Raw genomic sequence first — 17,517 nt, forward strand, 5'->3', positions numbered from 1 at the left:
CAGAAGCTCCTTATCAGCAGGGACCTGTCTGTCTTATTAACCTTTCTTCCCCTCATGATGCCTGGCCCAGGACTCCACGTTCAGAGGCAGTTTAATGTCTACAGAATTGATGGATGCTCCGTACCCCGTATTCATAAGCCTGTGTTTTGCTGCCAAACACCAGAGGGCAGTGTTAGCATGTTGATGAAGATGATTATGACCCACCCCGCCCCAACCCCAGACCTGGAAGGCTGGGAATGGCTTATGAAAATCTTGCTTCTGTTTCAGGATTGCTTGAGACTTATTGCACTTCAATTGTTCTAAACACATCTGTTTGAATTTATTCATGAGGCACGTTCCTGTTGGGATTAGAGATGAGTTTGAAAGCTACTAATGACGGTTCCCCCTCACAGGTCAAATCCTCAGACAAGACCTCCTTCATAGTCCCTCCAGATCCAAAGTGGCTCTCCTGACCCACCAAAAATGTCTCCCAGTTACTCACTGAGAGGCATCCCGCTGCCCTCTCCTCCACCAAAAATGGCGACTGCCAGTCCCAAGGGGAATGTGGGATATGATTCTATTCCTTTTCTGCCCCACCCTCCTCCCAAGTGCACACATGCACAGGTCCGTGTCCACCCGAATGCACACTCACTGACATCAGGATCTCTGGGTGATGGCTCAAAGGCTCTAGCCTCTATGGGTGGGGTGGGAGGATGCTGTGAGAAGCAGCACCTCCACTGGCCCTGACCCCAGGGAGACTGCATCAGTTTCCCAGGTGCCCCCAGTCACAGCATCATGGGGGCCCCCAGGTGTGAGAAGTCTCCCTAGTGAGCCGGGTGCGGTGGCTCACGCCTGTAATCCCAGCACTTTGGGAGGCCGAGGCGGGCAGATCACAAGGTCAGGAGATCGAGACCAATGTGAAACCCCATCTCTACTACAAATACAAAAAATTAGCCGGGCGCGGTGGCGGGCGCCTGTAGTCCCAGCTACTCAGGAGGCTGAGGCAGGAGAATGGCGTAAACTCGGGAGGCGGAGCTTGCAATGAACCGAGATCGCACCACTGCACTCCAGCCTGGCGGACAGAGCGAGACTCCGTCTCAAAAAGAAGTCTCCCTAGTGACTAAGCCAGGAAGCTCCATTTCAAAGAAGCTGGCTATTTGCAAAGGTGTCATGGCTTGTACATTTTTCCAAAAAACGACAGAAAAACTGAAGAACTGATTTTTTTCCCCAAAACAAAAAACCCGTGCCCTCACTTCTCCCTAGCAAACCTGCTCTAATCCTGGGATCCCTGAGCAATTTGACAGCATGAGGTCCAGATGGATAGGGTAAGCCCCAGGAGCCCCTTCCCCTAGTCTTTGGTGTAAACTGGCTTCTTGACCCTGCCCTGCACATACCCCTAATAAACAGGAAGGCATCTGCGCCATTAGTGTCCATCCTTTTCAGAGCATCTGAGACCTGTCTGGACCATCAAAGCCATCTCCAGCCCCCGGGAGCATACTGGAGGAGACACCAGCCTTGCCAAAACAATTCTCCATTGTGTTCTTCCCCTTAGAAATCATGGGTTTATAAACAGCCCCTTACATTTCGACAGGTCCTGCCCTGGCTTTGTGCTGGTGTGTTGTTTTTTCTTCCCTGAACAATGTCCTTTCCAGTAGGGCCAGCCGTTCACACCATTGTCTGAGACCCTTGGACTACAGGAAACATCACCAGATTCTTATCAGCTGGGGGCAGGAGTAGGGGGGTGAACAGATGAGATCATGTCCACAGAGCAAGTGGCTGGTGTACCACGTCATTCCCCTATGCCTTCATCTGTGAGAGCAGAGCCTGCCTCGCCCTCCATCAATCTGGGCTTCATGTGTCCTGAGTCCAGTCCCCTCCATTTGGTGATAGACACCTGGACTCTGTTCCAGGCCTCTGTTGAGTTACTTTGGAATCCTATCAGCCTGCAACTGTCTCCTTGCCCTGGTCATTCCTCACAGCAGTGAAACAGGCCCTTTTGGGTGGATTAGGGGGTACTCTGGTCATCATCCTCTCTGGGGTAAAGAGGTCAAGACTGGTCAGCTGAGTCCTCCCATCAGCAGTGTCCCTGCATGCAGGCTGTTAGCTAGCCACTGGAGGCCTGGCCCAAAGACAGCCCCATATCCCTTACATGGCCTCCCTGGAGACTTTGCAGCAGCCCTCGTCCTCAGTGGAGGGTGATTTTTTTAAAGGCTTCATGAGGAACCAGGAGTTTCCTTAATGGAAATCCAGCAAGGAAAGTGAAAGGCTTCATTAGGACGCAGTCTCTAAGGGAGAGGGGCCCAGTAGTGGTACCCACAGCAAAGGCGGCCAGGGACTGGGCAGTGAGAATGGGCACAGGGCCACAGCTGCCTTGCCTTGTCTCCTGTACACCCGAGGGATGGCTGAGTATGGAAGGAGAGCCAGGGTGGGGCCCAACAATTCCCAGGCACCTTATCAGATTTTTATTTATTTATTTATTTATTTTTTGAGACAGAGTCTTGCTTTGTTGCCCAGGCTGGAGTGCAGTGGCACTATCTTGGCTCACTGCAACCTCTACCTCCTGGGTACAAATTATTCTTGTGCCTCAGTCTCCTGAGTAGCTGGGATTACAGGTGTGTGCCACCAGCTAATTTTTGTATTTTTAGTAGAGAAGGGGTTTCACCATGTTGGCCAGGCTGGTCTCGAACTCCTGACCTCAGCTGATCCACTCGCCTCAGCCTCCGAAAGTGCTGGGATTGCAGGTGTGAGCCATCGTGCCTGGCAACCTTTTCAGATATTGTGTCCAAACCTAGCCCTACCCACTGTCCCTCTCTCCAAGTTTAAAGTCTTAGAAGACCCTGGGAATTTCTTCTTGGTGTATGTTGAACTTCCTTCTTGTAGAACCCACTGCAATCCAAGACTTACGTGAGGCTGGGATGGGACCTTAACTGGGATGGAAACTGGGCTATTTCTGAGCAACTACCTCCTAGCTCTAAGATGTGGTTGGCCAGGGGCGCCTCTGTTTGCTGGATTTCCAGAGGCATGTGAGCCAGTCTTCTGGGGCCCACCTGGCTGGAGCTGCAGCTGGACCCCCTGCCAGCCCATGAAGAGGACAGGCTGGCGGGAGGTACACCAGGTTCCTGGGGGCTGCTACCTGACCACTCTTCCAAGCAAGGGATTCGAGGGCTGTCTAGGGCCTGACCCCGAGCTTAGCCAATGAAAGAAAAGCCCAGGAGTCACTTGAGAAAGTGGAAACTGCTGTTTTCCTCTTATTCTGACTCCTCCCTGCCCCCTACCTTCTTAGAAACGATTCTGTTGGATGGCAGGACAGCCACAGACTAGGGGTGAATGCTAGCCCTCCACAGAGGACCATGCCAGACACAGGAGGAGCCAGAAGTAGGCTGGGTATGGGAGGACGAGAGCCAGGAACAGAGCACAGTCCAGGCCCAAAGGGCAGCAGATTGGCCACTTGGCAGCCCTGTCCTGGGGTAGCAGAGTCTACTCCGGCAAGGGTCATAGGAAACCAAGATGTGGCTACTTCAGCAGAAGGCTGGGGCTTCCAGAGCCTACAGGCTGGGAAGGCAATTACTAATTAATCAAGCTCACATGTTAAGGGAGGGAATTAACCTAATCAACATTTTTCCAAAATATGTTCTTCAAAATGTTAGAAACATGAGATGTTAGCTGCTCCATGGGAAAAAAGAGAGAACCAAATGTTTTGGAAAAGCACATAGCACATAGTAGGCATGCACATTAGCAAGAGATCATCACAGGACTTCTCAGGGCCTTCACAGGGCAAGCCAGCAGGCAGCATTTCAGCTCTGTCAGGGCCAAACGGGCAGAACATGGGGACCACGAGATCGTGGAGGGTCCCATGGGATTATAGTTATCTCTTGGAACCACTGGGCTAGTCTCATTCTCTAAGCACCTTTCCAGCTCTAAACCTGTTTGGGAAGTCATGGAACAGAGGCCCCAAGAACAGAGGAAGCTTTAGACGCGGAGGAAAGAGCTTTGACAAGACTAGAGAGAGGCTGAAATCACTGAGGCAGGAAATAGGGCTCGAGATGGGAGGGGGAGGTGGTGTGGACCAGGGAGGGGTCTGGTCCAGAGGGTTCTTCCGGGCCACCCTGGGGAGAGTGGTGCATGAAGGAAGAAGGGGGCTCTGGAGCCCGCCTTCACACACCCCTCCCAGCCCAGCACACTGTGCCAGGTGGGTGCCCTGGTGACACTTCTCAGTCAGAGGTGATGATGCTTCCTGGGGTGGGGTGACAGGGTTTCAGGCTCTGTCAGGCCTAAGTGATCGTGGAGGGCGCAAGGAACAAAAGGAAAGGCCAGCTCCAGGGCCCGGGCTGCAAGATGAGACTTATGACTGACCTGTTAAGACCCCTAGTCTACAGCATGGATTGAGGGGCCTGCTCAAGCAAGAGGCCCAGGGAAGTCTCCCTGGGAAGGTAGGGTTATGACCCTTCAATCTTCCTCCAGCAGCAGTGAAGTCTGCTCTTTGGGCTGGGGTGTTGTTGTCACTGGGGAGTGGGAGCCATGCCCAGACGGACCTCCTGCAGTGTGCCCAATAGGTCAGATGTTCGGGGCCTCCCCTCCTTTCCAGAAGCCACAGCCCCCACAGCACAGCCCCAGTCCCCCAGCCATGAGGACTTAATATCCGTTGGTATGTGGCTTGGGATGAAGGCAGGAACCATGCCAAGTGTCACTGTGACAAATGTCAAGTGTTATTATGAAAAAGGAGCAGAGCTGCCTACGTGCCCAGCTGCCCTTTGCCAATGTTTTTTTTTCTCTTTTGGTTCAAGATCCTCCTGAAGTCCCAAGAAGGTCAGTCTTACAAGCCCACAGGCCAGGATGTTCCTCATTTAATGAGCAATCTCGGCTTCATAGACAAAGCCCTCTAACTCCTTCCTTCCCCTGATACCCATCTTCCTCCTTTCTAGAAAGCACCACCCAGTCTCTTTCTTTAAGTCCTTTTCCAGCTCTAAAACCTGTTTGGGAAATCATGAAACAGAGGTCACTCAGGGTGACCTTCTTTCTCATGCAATGGATGGGAGGGCTCTTCATTTTCAGCTCATGTGCTGGCATCAGTCCATTTAGTACAATACACAGATACACAGTAATGATATAATTACATGATGCAAATATTAACTTCATCCCTTTCCTTATAAATTTGGCTTTTCTCACCAGAGCTCAGGGGCAGTCATGACAATAAAAATAACAATAGTAATTACAAGAAATATGCTCTGAGAACAGAGAAACCACAAAGCCCATCTCAACATACAAATACAAAAATAGAACTCGCACATACAGGGCGTTTCCAGGAGTTAGTAGCATACAGTACCATGGGTGGGGTGCGGTTGGCAGAAGCTGTCCACTTTTTCCAAGTGCAGGTGTTCGTTGCTGAGGACCTTGTGCTCCTCCTCCCTTCATTTTCTAGAGTAACTTCCCAGAGGACCCTGCCTGGAGCCTGCCAAGCCAGAGTCTAGCCTAAAGGCCCAGAGGGCTGTTTGTTTCTTTCTGGCCTCCCTAGGGTAGAGGGCAGAGCTGGCTGCAGCTCTGACACCCTTTCTTGGAGCTCCGCACTCTCTCCTCCCCTCTTTAATCCCCTCTGTCTCCCCTCCCTTCTGCTCTTCAGCCCCTATCCTTTCCTCCTCTCCTCCTCTGCTTTGACCAGCTGACCTCCCAGCAGACAGCACTGCAGGCTGGAAGGCTTCTCAGGGCGTTGATAGGTTAATCTCTGCTTCTGGTTCATTTACTACATGGTCAAAGGGGAGAAAGGAGCAGGTATTTCAGGTCCCAGTTCTCTGGAGGTGCCAGGGGTAGGCAGTCTGGGTTTGAGTTTCAGTGGGGCAGGGAACCCTGTCTTGCTTTTTATCTTTTTTTCCCCTCCTTTCTTTGTCTTGGTTGTTTTAATGGAGGGAATCTCAAACCCGGTGGTCTTATCTCTTTCCAGTCAGTTTTGTGCATCATGAACGTGTTCCTGTGCAGGCTGGGAACAACTTTTCATTTAGTCCTCCTCCTCCGCTCTGTGCTCCCCAGCCTGAGAAACTGCTGATGGCAAAAACACCTCCGCTACATGCCCCGGCAGAATGCATCCTTGCCGTCCGATCTTTCCCCCCAAGAATCAGCAGGACTTACACTTCGTTTTTTTCTCTACCTTGTTTCCCCCTTAAAAGAAAAACAGTCTTCCTAAATCCATTTAGCATAAAACAGAGATTCCAGAGATGGAAACACGGGGTCTTACAGGTGGCTTCTGAGCTAACTGATGCCATCCTGAGTCCTTGTGGACACCTGTTCCTGCCTGGGTCCCACAGTCTATCCTAAGGGTCTCCTGCCCTCTGTCCATCTCCATATCCTCTCAATCTTCTGCATCCCTGGCCCTGATTCTGAGGACTGCAGGGCTCACAGAGCCTCCACATTCCCAGCCTCCAGGGCTGTGGCATGCTTGCATCACCATGGGAAAGACAGCCCACTCTTCCCGCCTGCACCCTTCCCCAGCTCCCCCGCCCTATCTCTAGTCCACAGACACAAGGGACAACAATCCCCCAAAACCCACCCCTCCCCGCTCGTGGGAATGGAGAGCCTGACAGTGGGAAGGGGGTCCTCTCAGGAGGGGCAGGTATCCCAGCAACCCTGGCCTGGGGAAAGGAAGTCAGGCTGCGAGATGCCCCCACCTGGTTTACAAAGTGAAGCCTGAGCCCTGACCAACCCAGATCCCTGGGGACTCTAGCAGTCCATGCCTCTAGATTATCTATGCCTCTCTCTGATTCTCAGATGGAGAAGAGGCGGTGGGCAGTGGCAGAGAGCCACCAAGATATCAGGGCATGACAGGAGGGGAGGTGCGTTGTTGCTCCACCTTCCTAACACCTCCATGTTCCCTCCCCAAGTCGGTCAGGTAGGCTCTTCTTGCGGGGTGCTAGCTTAGAGGCCATTTCCTCCCTCCTCTGGCTCCCTGAGAGCCCGCTACCGGGACACCCCCTAGACCCACCCACACACCCACTCGGAGGGTCACTCAGAATGGCCATTGTTCTGTAGACTGGGAAAGAACCACCCAACCCTCTTGCCTCTGGGCACACCCGGAAATGTGCTCCGGAAGCCAGGCCATCTCTGAGAACAAATGGCAGATCCCTCGGGGCTGCCAGCGGCCAAAGGGTGCTGGCTCCAGCTGGGTCTGAGAGCACAGAGAGGGGCAGGGAACAGGCCTCAAGCAGCCGGCCCCTCCATCAGACCCCAGTCTTTTCTGTAGGTGGCCCAGTAGCAGTGTGGGGGCAGAGACACCCGTCTCTAAGAGGCAAACAGACGTCCTGACCCCCTCTGCCCTAGCCAGTGGGTGGGAGATGCTGGGGGCTGCTAGTGGGCTCCCCCAGCCCATTCTGACCACCCCTCCTCTGCCCGCTTCTACGTGGCCTCCACCTCCCGGGGTGTCCGATTGTGCTCAGCATGCACCCGGCTCTTCATCTTCTTGCCTAGCTCCAGCCCTGCCCAGCTCTTGCCCTTGGCCTGCTTGCCCCGGCTCCGGCTCCGGAAGGAGCCTGAGCATTCCATGGTGCCCCTGCACCACACGCGCTCACAGTACTCATCTACCCGGGGCAGGTTGGCAAAGCCGATGAGCTGCAGGATGTCCTTGTACCAGGCCTTGGGTCGGGTGGAAGCCAGGCCTCCCCGGGCTGGGGGCTCCTCTGGCTTTGGCTCCGGAGGGAACACGTTGTCCAGCTGTGAGGCCACAATCACCACCAGAGCCAGGCGGACCACAGTCTGGGAGAAGCCATGCTCCAGAGTGGTGCAGGTATATGTGCCCGCATCGAAACGGCTGAGCCTGCGGAACAGCAGCCCTCGCTCCGTGTGCAAGACTCGCTCGTCCGTCTTCACCTGCCAGGCGGGCGGGAGGGCGTGAGTGTGGTGCGAGGTGGGAGTGTACCATCAGCTTCTCTGCCCCAGCTTTTCTGCCATCCTTGGGGCCCAGTGCCTGGCCACTTCTTGCCCTGTTCTCCCCTTCCCAGGAGAGGACCAGCAGCTTGGCAATGTGGGCCTCCTCTAGACCACGAGCTAATTCAGGTGGGGCCTCACCTTCCCGTAGCCCAGAAAGGGGCCTCCTCAAGGATTTTACTGGCTAGTTTCTCTCTTAGTCAGAGGACACCAATCTTGGCCTCGGAGGGCCCTGGCACACATTCCCAAGGAACAGAGGGGCTAAGATGTTATCCCCTTAGCCCTTCTGGAGGTACCATCCCATCTACAGACTTTTCTCAAGGGAGGGGCTGTGCCCCTGGGCCCAGGACTAGGCTTCAGAACCTCCCTATACTGCACACATGCACATGCACGCGCGCGCGCGCGCGCACACACACACACACACACACACACACACGCAGCCTTCCCATCCTGGTCTGAACTGTTCACACCCCGACGGTGCGAGCTAACAGCCCCAGCCCAGGGTGGGCTGAGCGCCCATCACAGCGTGGGAAGCGGGAGTGCCGTTCTGATCCCAGCTGGCCTCTGGCCTGGACCCTGTGTGGGCTTTAGTCTGCACATCTGTGTGTTGAGGGTGGATTGCTTGGGCCGTCAGCTAGTGTTGTGAAACACCATCTTGCTGCTCCCCTCCTCCCCTGGGGAATCTTCTCAGTGCCCAGCCCAACAGCTGGCCCAAGGCTGGCCTCCCCCAGTTCCCAGGCTGGAGGGAGAGCCCCTCCTGTAATCAATCCACTCATGCCCCTCCCCTTCTCTGCCCCAGCCAATGCCCATCCTCAGGCCCCAGACTTAAACCATCCCTGGGGTTGAGAGACCTTTCCGGATGGGGGAGGAGAGGGCCTGAGCAGACAGCTGGGCTCCAGGGAGGAAGTGTGTGGCCAGGCTTTGAAGGTGGAGGGCAAGGACCAGTGGTTAAGGACCCAGAAGGTTCTCTTCTGCTGTGTGTGTGTGTAGCATAGGGAGGTTCTGAAGCCTAGTCCTGGGCCCAGGGCACAGCCCCCTCCCCTGCCTGGGGCAGAAGAGAACCAAGAACCCCTGGAGAAGAGAAACCTTCAAAGATGAGCCATGTGTGTAAATATGGAAGACTTACTGGCCAGCCCAGACCCTCTTCCCTCTCTTCCACCACCCACCTGCCAGACTGGGGGAGTTCCAGCCACATCTGGCCTGGGCATTCCCAGAAGGCAGACATAGGGCACGTCCATCTAGGCACCTCAGGAGCCTAATACACACTTTTCTTAGGTTGATCTTGGCAGGTGCTTCCCCAGAACCCCTTTCTAGGGCTCAGGTCTTGGGGTTCAGGATGGGAAGTGACCTCAGGACATGGAGGCTGGAGGCAGGGGTCTTCTCACTCACCTGGTCAGGCCCCTCATCCCCTGGCCTCTGCAAGAGCCAGCGGACAGCAGCCTGGGGAGACTTGGGCAGGCACTCCAGGAAGGTGCTGTTGTGCTCCGTGCCGTAGACCGTGGTAGCCGCCACAAGTCCCACTGCCTCATCTGGAGAGAGGCAGAGGTTGGCTCAGGTTGGGAACTATGGGACCCAGATCCCAGTGCCACCACCTTCAGTTCACCACAGTTCAGAAGCCCCACTAGTATGACAAGAACTTAGGTATCCATGGATCCCTAAGCCAGCCACTGTGTCCAAAGGCTCTGCTTCCATGCACTAGCAGGAGCTACACAGAGAGGGAAACAGGACTATCCGTCATAAGAAGACCATTCTGAGAACACACTTTGCAGGGGTGGAGCCGAGCCACAGGGGTGAGTTCCAGCCCAGCCTGGGCCCTCCCACCTGCCACCACTCACCTTCCTGGCTCTGGCCCGGGCACTGCAGGACAGGGTTGCCATGCCGGATGTCCTGCCGGCGGAACCGGCGCTTGCCGAGGCTGGGGCGGTAGTGGGTACAGGAGGCACCGTCCCAGGCACAGTATGGGTCCCGGGCTAGGCAGCACTCTGCACAGGCAGTGCCGTAAGTCTCACACTGGTGCAGCCGCAGCTGGGCCACACCCAGCCGAGAGCCCACATACAGCATTTGCTGAGGAGGGACGGAAGTAGAGCCTGAGGTGAGCCCGGGGTTCGCCCACACGCAGCCAGGCTCTCAGCCCCTTGGCTTCCTGAGACCCCTGCCACTTGCAGGAAGTCTTCCAGAACCTCTTGGATTCATTCAAAAAATAAAAAGTGTTTATCACCCACCTGCTGCATACCAGATTCTGTGCCAGGACACAGAAGGGATGGAGGAGAACCAAGACCTGGGATGTTTTCTCTAAGGGACTTCTCCAGGCCCTCCCAGCTGCTGACCTTTGCCCTCTATCCCAGGGGCCTTTATCCTGACTTGTCCCTGACTTTAGAGGTGCACCTTGCTTTAAGCAATCCTTGCACAAAAGTTAGTATTTGCACAAAGATACACTGAAGCAGATAAACACGGGGAGATGGGTTTTGCCACTTGGCAAATATAGCAGGCCTCTAAAAAGTGGCCTTGTTGGACTTAACATCTGGATTTTGTTTTCAGGCACACTTTTGCCTCCCTTAGGAACTGGGCTTTGTGGCTATCCCCTTATCTGGACGCAGCCCCACTTACTCGGTGCTTCCAATGCCCACTGGCCACTTGTTGCAGGGGCTAATCAGGCCTGCCTCAGCACAGCTTTCCCCAGACTACAGTGGAGCTTGAGGAGGCTGCGGAGCAGGGGCAGAGGAGGAGGCTGTGGAGCAGGGGCAGAGGAGGAGGCTGTGGAGCAGGGGCAGAAGAGGGGTCCAAGAGGAGGGTAGCAGCTGCTCTTACCCTTTTGACAGAGATCTCCATTTCAGTGATAGCTGTTGGCACCTGGGGAAGGAGAAGGGTCTCAGCGTGGGTGGGGTGGACCAGGACCTGTCATTGCCCCCCTGCTTTCGGTCTCCTCCAACCCTGGGGTGGGAACCACCTAGCTCCCAGGCTGGGTCTTGCACTCCTTGGCAGCTAAGGCTAGACAGTCTTTCCCAGACAATGGGTTACAAGAAAGGCCCCCTGGTCATGGCTGGCCTCCAAGCAGGAGGCTTGGCTGAAAGCACAGAGCTAGAGTGTCCCCTCTCTCCACTTGTTCCCCAGCAATGAGGCAGCTGTCCTAAATTACCCAGCTCAGGTCCAGGAGGTACAACAGGCCTCCAAACACAGACTATCCCCTTCCTGAGTCTCTAGAGGGGCCTTGGGGTCTCAACCATCTCCTCCCTGCAACGTGAGCCCAACAGGGTTTTGCAAAGGGTTGCTCCCCTTGACCATCCCTCCCAGCACCCCAGGCACTTTCAGCTCACAGGCTGTAGCTCTGGGCCTCCAGTCATTCATAAGTGGCTGCAAGGCCTCTGCCACAGCGGAGGTGGCGGGGGCATCTCTTTCTGCACCCTCTCCCCAGCATCCTGCCAGCTGCAAATTCAGCAAAGACAGGCTGGCTCCCTACTGGGCTTGCTCCTGCATCCCTGCAGCTAGGCTCAGACCCAAAGATGGGGCTTGGAGGGACCCTTCCATCAGCCCCTTGCTTACCTTAAACACCTGGAGCTCCTCCAGAACCACTTCCTCGGGTTCAGCTGAGCCCCCTGCCTGGAGGGCCATGACTTTGAGCACGGAGCCTGAGTCTGGAGCCAGGGAAGAGGGGTCAGTGGGACAGGAGGGGACAGCCAGGGACCCCACAACCCTCTCCAGCCTGGCCACTCTTGCTCAGCTGTCCTACCAGTCCCCAGGAAGATGACATCGTAGGTCCCATCCTCTGCCTCCACGCGGTCCACCACGATCTGGTGTAGCTGCTGGGCCAGGTGGGTCTTGACAAGGACAGGGCGGCCATGCCGAGGCCGCACAGGCCAGAACATGAGGGGATGGGCTCGGGCAAACTGCAGCACCTCATCTGGGTAGTCCTTGGTGCTGCCAAAAGGCCGCCCTGGCTGCGCAGTCATCTTGCTGGGGCACTGTGGGCAGCAGGGAAGGGAGGGCCTGAGGTATCCTGAGACAGCACACACACCCCCACCACCAGTCTGTTTCCACCCCAACCAGGGCAACCTCTCTCACTGCAGGAGGGCTCTCCTCTCCCACCACACCCACCCCACCCCACTCAGGCCCTCTGGAGCCCAGGCTCAGCCAACGTCCGCTGCCATGGGGGTGCATGGGGACATGGGGCCACTCCAAGGAGCCCTTCCCCACATCTGCTCAGAACTCGATTCCCTGGCCTTGCCCCAGGAGATACTCACCACGCCAGGGCGGGGGAAGGGCACCTTGCCCACATAGGGCCCCCACTGGTGCTGAGGCCCATCTCGGTGGGCAAAGGGCCCGTTGAAGACCTCCCAGATGTCTGCCATGTGGTACACACAGACGGCGAAGCCCTGGAACACGGCACTGCCAGGGCACACGGGACAGTCAGGCCAGAGTGGCCATCAAGGACAAGAAGGGGATAGCCTGGTTCCATGGGCAGGACACAGGATAATAGTGCCTGTGCAAGCAGAGACTCCAAAAAGCAAAGACCCCATGGCAAAGGCAAAGAGAGACTCAGAGAGTACAGTCATAGGTCACAAAGACGGGGTCCATCGCAAGGCCAGGGTGCTGGGTGCAGGGAAGCTGGGTGTGCCCACCTGACAGTGCTGAACAGCGCATACACCTCAAGGCTTTTCCCGGCCTTGGGCCATAGCAGGAACACGTCCTCTGGGGTAGAGAAGGGAGCACGAGTGTCATGGCCACTGCCAATGCCCTGACTCACCAGCTCTCAGCCCTCCCTAGTCCCGAGCCCTAGACCTGCTTGGCCAGGCCCTCACCTAGCTGGTCAAAGTGGGTCTCGGCACCACCAGGGCCGGGCACTGAGCAGACCAGCCTGGCCTTGAGGAAAGTGCTCCATTTGTTCACCAGCACCCGCTGGCCCCCAGCATCATTCTGCAGGATAAGGGGCCAGAGTCAGCCTTGGGCCCCACGAGGATGGGTCCCACCATCCGCTCTAATACCCTCGCCCACTCGGGGAGAGGTATGCATGTCAGCTTTGCATCCTTGCCTCAGTTTCCCTACTGCTGGCCAGGGGTTGGGGGAGAAAGGTCTGGGAATGGGAGGGTGCAGCGGGGACTTGAACCTCACCACCCCTTCCCAGCTCTCACCACACAGACGCGGCCCACGCGGCTGACAGTGACATAGTTCGAGCCACCATCGGGCGAGGGGACAGTTTCTGAGAAGAAGAAGTACACCTTGTCATTGTCCTGGTCAGAGTTCTCAGGGATCCGGGCGGCCATCACAAACCGGGGGTCTGGAAGGGCGACAGGGTCATGCTGGGTGGAGGAGCCCCACAGGCAGGACGGGAGCAGAACCCAGTGGGGAGAGGAATGGGGCAGGCGGCTCCCACTGGAGGCTGGTGTCCTAGCCGGGAAAGTAGCCTCTTCCCCCGTGCCAGTCCCAGGGGCAGGCCTCACCGTGCAAGAGGCTCTGGTCAGAGTCAGAACGCAGAGCTGGCCGAGGACCTCCGCTTCGGAAGATCATGGCCTCTCGCCCCAGGAAGTCAGCGGTGAGACCCGTGTACAGCTCCCCGCCTGGGGTGGGGGTTGGGGAACAGAGTCAGGGGAGGAGGCCCAGGCCCAGCAGCCGGGTCCCTCCCTTCTCAGTGACATAGGCCAGCTGCCACCCTCCCTGTTCCCACCCTGGCCTGGGCATCACCCACCTACAAAGGTGCTGGCAAAGGGACGGCTGGGTTCGTGAGGGCACCGCCCCCGGCCGCTTTCCACACTGCCGGGCTCCAGGTGGAGCACATGCTAAGGGGAGGGAGAGAGGGAGGGAGGGGCGTCACCTGGGAGACACGCGCCAGCAGCCCACACCCAAGCAGGAGCCCTTGCGTGCAGCTAGAGAGTGGGGGCGGGCGGAAGGCGTCCTCATCCAGGGCCCCTCTAATGGGGTCAGCTCCCCGACACAAAGGCGCCTTTCTGTCCCTGCCCTTCTGTCCCTACCCAGGCTCAATGGGAACGTTCAGGCAGCAGGGAGGAAATGTCACTGCCTCCCAGTCCCTTGTGGGGCCTGGCCCAGGCTCACCTCCCCACGGTGGCCCACTGTGATGAGGGTGCAGGTGGGCTGGAAGGCCCCAGTGCCACAGGCTAGCAGGTGGGTCCGGTTGTGAGGCTGCAGCACCCGCACGAAGTTGGCACACTCTGTCTGTGGGGAGAAGGAGTGGGTGGCTGAGGGGTGAGAGGGGGTGCTCGCCATCTCCTCGGGGCCCAAGGCTCAGCCCTGTCTGGCAGTCAGCTCTGGGGAAGGGGGTGGGTGTGACATTCCCAGCAGACCTTCAAAAGCCCTCAGGATCTGCTCCAAATGCCCCTGGTAGAGGCAGCTGGGGCGTGGCCACAGACTATCCTGAAGGTCAGGGCAGGGTGTCGGGTTGAGGGGCCATCCCTCCCGACAGCACTCACCAAAGGATCTCTTCCCTTTTGAACACACTCCTCCCTCTGTCCTGGCTGCGGCGGCCACAGGACCTGAAACACAGCCTGGCTGACCTCAGGTCCTCCCCTGATCTCACAGGCTCAGTTTCCCCATGTGGCCTCCCATCTGGAGGTGCCCAGCTCTCAAACAGACCCCCTGCCCTGCCAGTCCAGCTCACCTCCCGGGGATCTGGCCACGCCTGGTCCAGTCGCAGAGAGTAGAGGGCATCCAGGCCACCCAGAAAGAGGCGGTCCCGGTACTCATCTAGGTACATGGCCTGGAAGTTCAGGGAGCCCCGGGGGCCCAGAAAAATGGCAGAGCGGTTGGCAGATAGGAGGTCTAGGAGGGAGTACAGGGAGGCAGATCAGGGCCATGGCTCAGCCTAGTTCCCCAGCCAAGGAGTGGAGGTGGAGGCTCCGGCTGAGCATCCACCCCTGACACACTCACATCTGGAAAATGTTTCCATCCACGTGGTGCTGGAAGGTTTTGGACCATGGCTCCTGGGGACAGGTGGGACGGGAGGCTCAGAGCCTCCCACCCAGCCCAGCCTATCCTGGGACCTACCTCCCACCCCTCCATTCCTTAGCCCTTCATCGTGCAGCTATCTTCCCACTGTCCCATCTGTGCCCTACCCAGTCCCCAGGGAGGATGGCCCCAACCAGCAGAAACTAGAGCAAAGTGCTGGAAGATCCTGGAGGTAGGGCGGGAGTCTTTGCAAGCCGCCTGACTCAGCTGGAGGGTGGGCCAGCAGGCAAAAGTGTTCCCAGCAGAGGGGACCCCTGGCAACCGCCTGGGTGCAGGAGAGGGCAGGTGTGGCCAGGAAGGGCTCCCACCTCCAGTCCAGGTCTGTGGCCGAAGAGAATTTTCTCCCCATAGATGTTGGCCATCCCGGCCCCAGAGATGAGAGCCGGGAGCTGTCTGGGGACGTTGGTCCCAGGAGTTGAGGATCCTGAGGTAGGTCCTCAGGCTTGGCTGGGGAGGGGGAAGTAATGGGGGCAGTAGGATGTGGTAGGAAGGGGGCACTGACCACCTTTGGGAAGGCCCAGAGTGTCCTATGCCTTCCCTACAGAAGCATCTCCACCCAACACCCATTCCACCCCCAAAACTCATCAACAGTCTCTTCCGGGAAGCCCTCCATGGATGACAGTACCTTGGGGAACTTTCCCTATTTGGGGCTTTTTCTAGTAGTCTGACCTCCTGCCAAAACCACAGGTCCCAGAATAAGACCACATTCCCCTCAGCCTCTCCAGGAGGGAGTGGTGTCTCCCCCACCAGACTGGGCTTCCCAGGGGAAGGTGGTCACCCCTCTGGTTTCCTTAGGAAGGATCTCCCAAGAGCCTGTCTCAGGGGCCTTCCCCGGGCCCGTCCGTGGAGGCCTGAGCCGGCTCACATGTCTAGGGTAGAACACAGGAACCCCCAGGCTGGGATGGGCAAAGAGGGGAGGTGAAACTCCCCCTGGGCTGAGGCACTTCTTGGATGGGGGAGCACATGAAGAAACCCACTCTGGGAAGTGGGCTGCAAGGGGTTCCTCCCCTTCTCTGTGGCCCCAGGACCAAGGGATAGAGTGCTGCCCACTCTCCCATTGGCCACCCTGGGCAAAAAGTGCCAGCTGAGCCTGGCCAGACAGACCCTTCAGCCCCATCCTTTCTGTCCCTCTCCCCTGCCTGGTCCCTTCCTCTGTCCCCTCCCCATCTTTATTGAGTTCTCTCAGGGTTTCCATCTGTCCCTTTCTCAGCAGTCCCCCTCAGGTCCCTCCCCACCACCCTGGTCCTGTCTCCCAGGACCTGCCTCCCTCCCACTCCCCTACAGCTGGCCAGGCACCCAAGAGCCCAAGGCACCCAAACAGGGCACATGCACACAAACAGAGCACATGCACACAAACAGGGCATGCAGGGGCTGGTACCTCGGTAGGAGAGCCGCAGGCGGGGCACACTGGGGCCAGGGCTGGGGCCGGAGCTACCCCCATGGAGCAGGAGGCCCCCTAGCAGCCAGCAGATGGCCCAGGCCGAGGGGGCCATGCTGGGGAACTGAGGGCACCGCTGCCGCCTGCCTGCAGAGCCGCCCTCTGGTCCTGCTGGCCGCCGGCTGTAGTTTGCTCTGCTGCCACCAGGCCACCACTTATAAGGCAGTGGCTCCACCCAGTCCTGGGCGGGAAGAGGGACGGGGGAGAGAAGGAGGCCGGGGCCCTGCCGTCCACCTGCCACTTCTCCTTCCACCTTGTTGGCCCAGTGCAGGCCTTTGTGTCACACTGGCCAGCTAGCTCTCCATTGGGAAGACCTTCCCAGCTGGGGCACGGGCCATGTGTACAGAGATGTCCACAAATACAGGTCCTCAGGCTCCAGCAAAGTGACAAGTGGGGAGAGAGCCTGGAAGGGAGGTCAGGGATCAGAGGTCGAGGTTGATGGGCTGGGTAGAGGCCGAGCTGGGCTCTGCCTTGTTCTCTGCCCCTCCACTGCCCACAGCAGAGACCTTCCAAACTGGCCCTGCCCCAATTCCAGGATGTTCCAGCCTCCTGAAGCCTCGGCCAGAGGGGGCACCATGTCCTAGGCTGGTGTTTGAGGTCTGGCAACACTTCATAGAGCCAGCAAGAGAGGACTGCCCAGCCTCTTCCACCCAGGCCTGTCCCCCTCTGGCTTCCAGCCACCCCAGCCTCTCGCCACATCTACAGGCCCCATCTCAGCTCACCAGGCTTGCTTTGGGGTAGGGGACAAGGGCATTAGGGGACCCCATGCTGAGGGAACCTCCCCTTGCCCTGCCTCCCTCAGGCCTCCAGTACTTCCAGAGACTCAGGGTCCAGAGCTTCACCAGGTCAGTGATGGTTCTTCCCAGGGACCTCATACCCCAAAGGCCCTGCAGACACCTGTGCTCTCTCAGAGCTCACTCCACCTGCCCTGAATGCTGACTGGGAAGCAGCGGGGCGGGGGGGGGGGCGGCCACAGAAAGCCATAGAAGAGGGCCACACGGGAAATGGTACTGAGAACCTGAATCTGGGGTGAGTGACAAGATCTCCCCATGCTCCCTGCTCCAGAACAGTTCCCACCTCACCCCACCCCAGAACCCTACACTCAGAACCTGAGGCCCTGGGCACTAAAGAGATTTTAATCTTGAGCTGGAGTTTGAATTCCCAGGATTCTAACAACTCCTGCAGGTTGGGCCTCCCACATGGACTGGCCTGGACCCTCTGGTAAGTTGTGGGGGACT

At 57.6% G+C, this 17,517-nt stretch overlaps 1 protein-coding gene across 7 annotated transcripts; it reads right to left on the reverse strand.

Annotated features, from left to right (window-relative positions):
* Positions 1 to 5,071: 5,071 nt before the first annotated feature.
* On the reverse strand, positions 5,072 to 16,410 carry SEMA3G (semaphorin 3G). 7 transcript variants are annotated; one of them, XR_012431247.1, is made up of 16 exons: positions 16,220 to 16,410; positions 14,495 to 14,655; positions 14,307 to 14,369; positions 13,933 to 14,052; positions 13,568 to 13,658; positions 13,323 to 13,439; positions 13,014 to 13,159; positions 12,684 to 12,798; positions 12,504 to 12,573; positions 12,126 to 12,270; positions 11,615 to 11,846; positions 11,428 to 11,519; positions 10,696 to 10,737; positions 9,723 to 9,951; positions 9,277 to 9,592; positions 5,072 to 7,830 (listed from the first exon to the last, which is right to left on the reverse strand). XR_012431247.1 is itself a non-coding variant. In XM_045386133.3 (16 exons), the coding sequence occupies exons 1-16, from the start codon at positions 16,332 to 16,334 to the stop codon at positions 7,360 to 7,362; spliced, it is 2,271 nt and encodes a 756-aa protein (XP_045242068.2). In that variant the 5' UTR covers positions 16,335 to 16,410; the 3' UTR covers positions 5,072 to 7,359. The 7 variants fall into 7 exon arrangements, 6 of the variants coding, with proteins under 6 accessions (XP_045242068.2, XP_065396751.1, XP_005547402.3 ...); XM_045386133.3 differs by having other exon boundaries at positions 9,277 to 9,416; positions 13,014 to 13,081; XM_065540679.2 differs by having other exon boundaries at positions 9,277 to 9,416; positions 13,101 to 13,159.
* Between the last annotated feature and the right edge of the window lie 1,107 nt (positions 16,411 to 17,517).

The sequence above is a fragment of the Macaca fascicularis genome, chromosome 2, assembly GCF_037993035.2.
Source record: "Macaca fascicularis isolate 582-1 chromosome 2, T2T-MFA8v1.1".
NCBI lineage: Eukaryota > Metazoa > Chordata > Mammalia > Primates > Cercopithecidae > Macaca > Macaca fascicularis.

Bases quoted from the DNA above. Each gene is read 5' to 3' on its own strand.
- SEMA3G (XM_005547345.5), bottom strand. From the start codon at position 16,334: ATGGCCCCCTCGGCCTGGGCCATCTGCTGGCTGCTAGGGGGCCTCCTG. The intron at 13,659-13,932 runs GTGAGCCTGGGC...CCCTCCCCTTAG, and splicing joins CAGTGGGCCACCGTGGGGAG to CATGTGCTCCACCTGGAGCC. The intron at 12,574-12,683 runs GTGAGGGCCTGG...TCTCTACCCCAG, and splicing joins GACCCACTTTGACCAGCTAG to AGGACGTGTTCCTGCTATGG.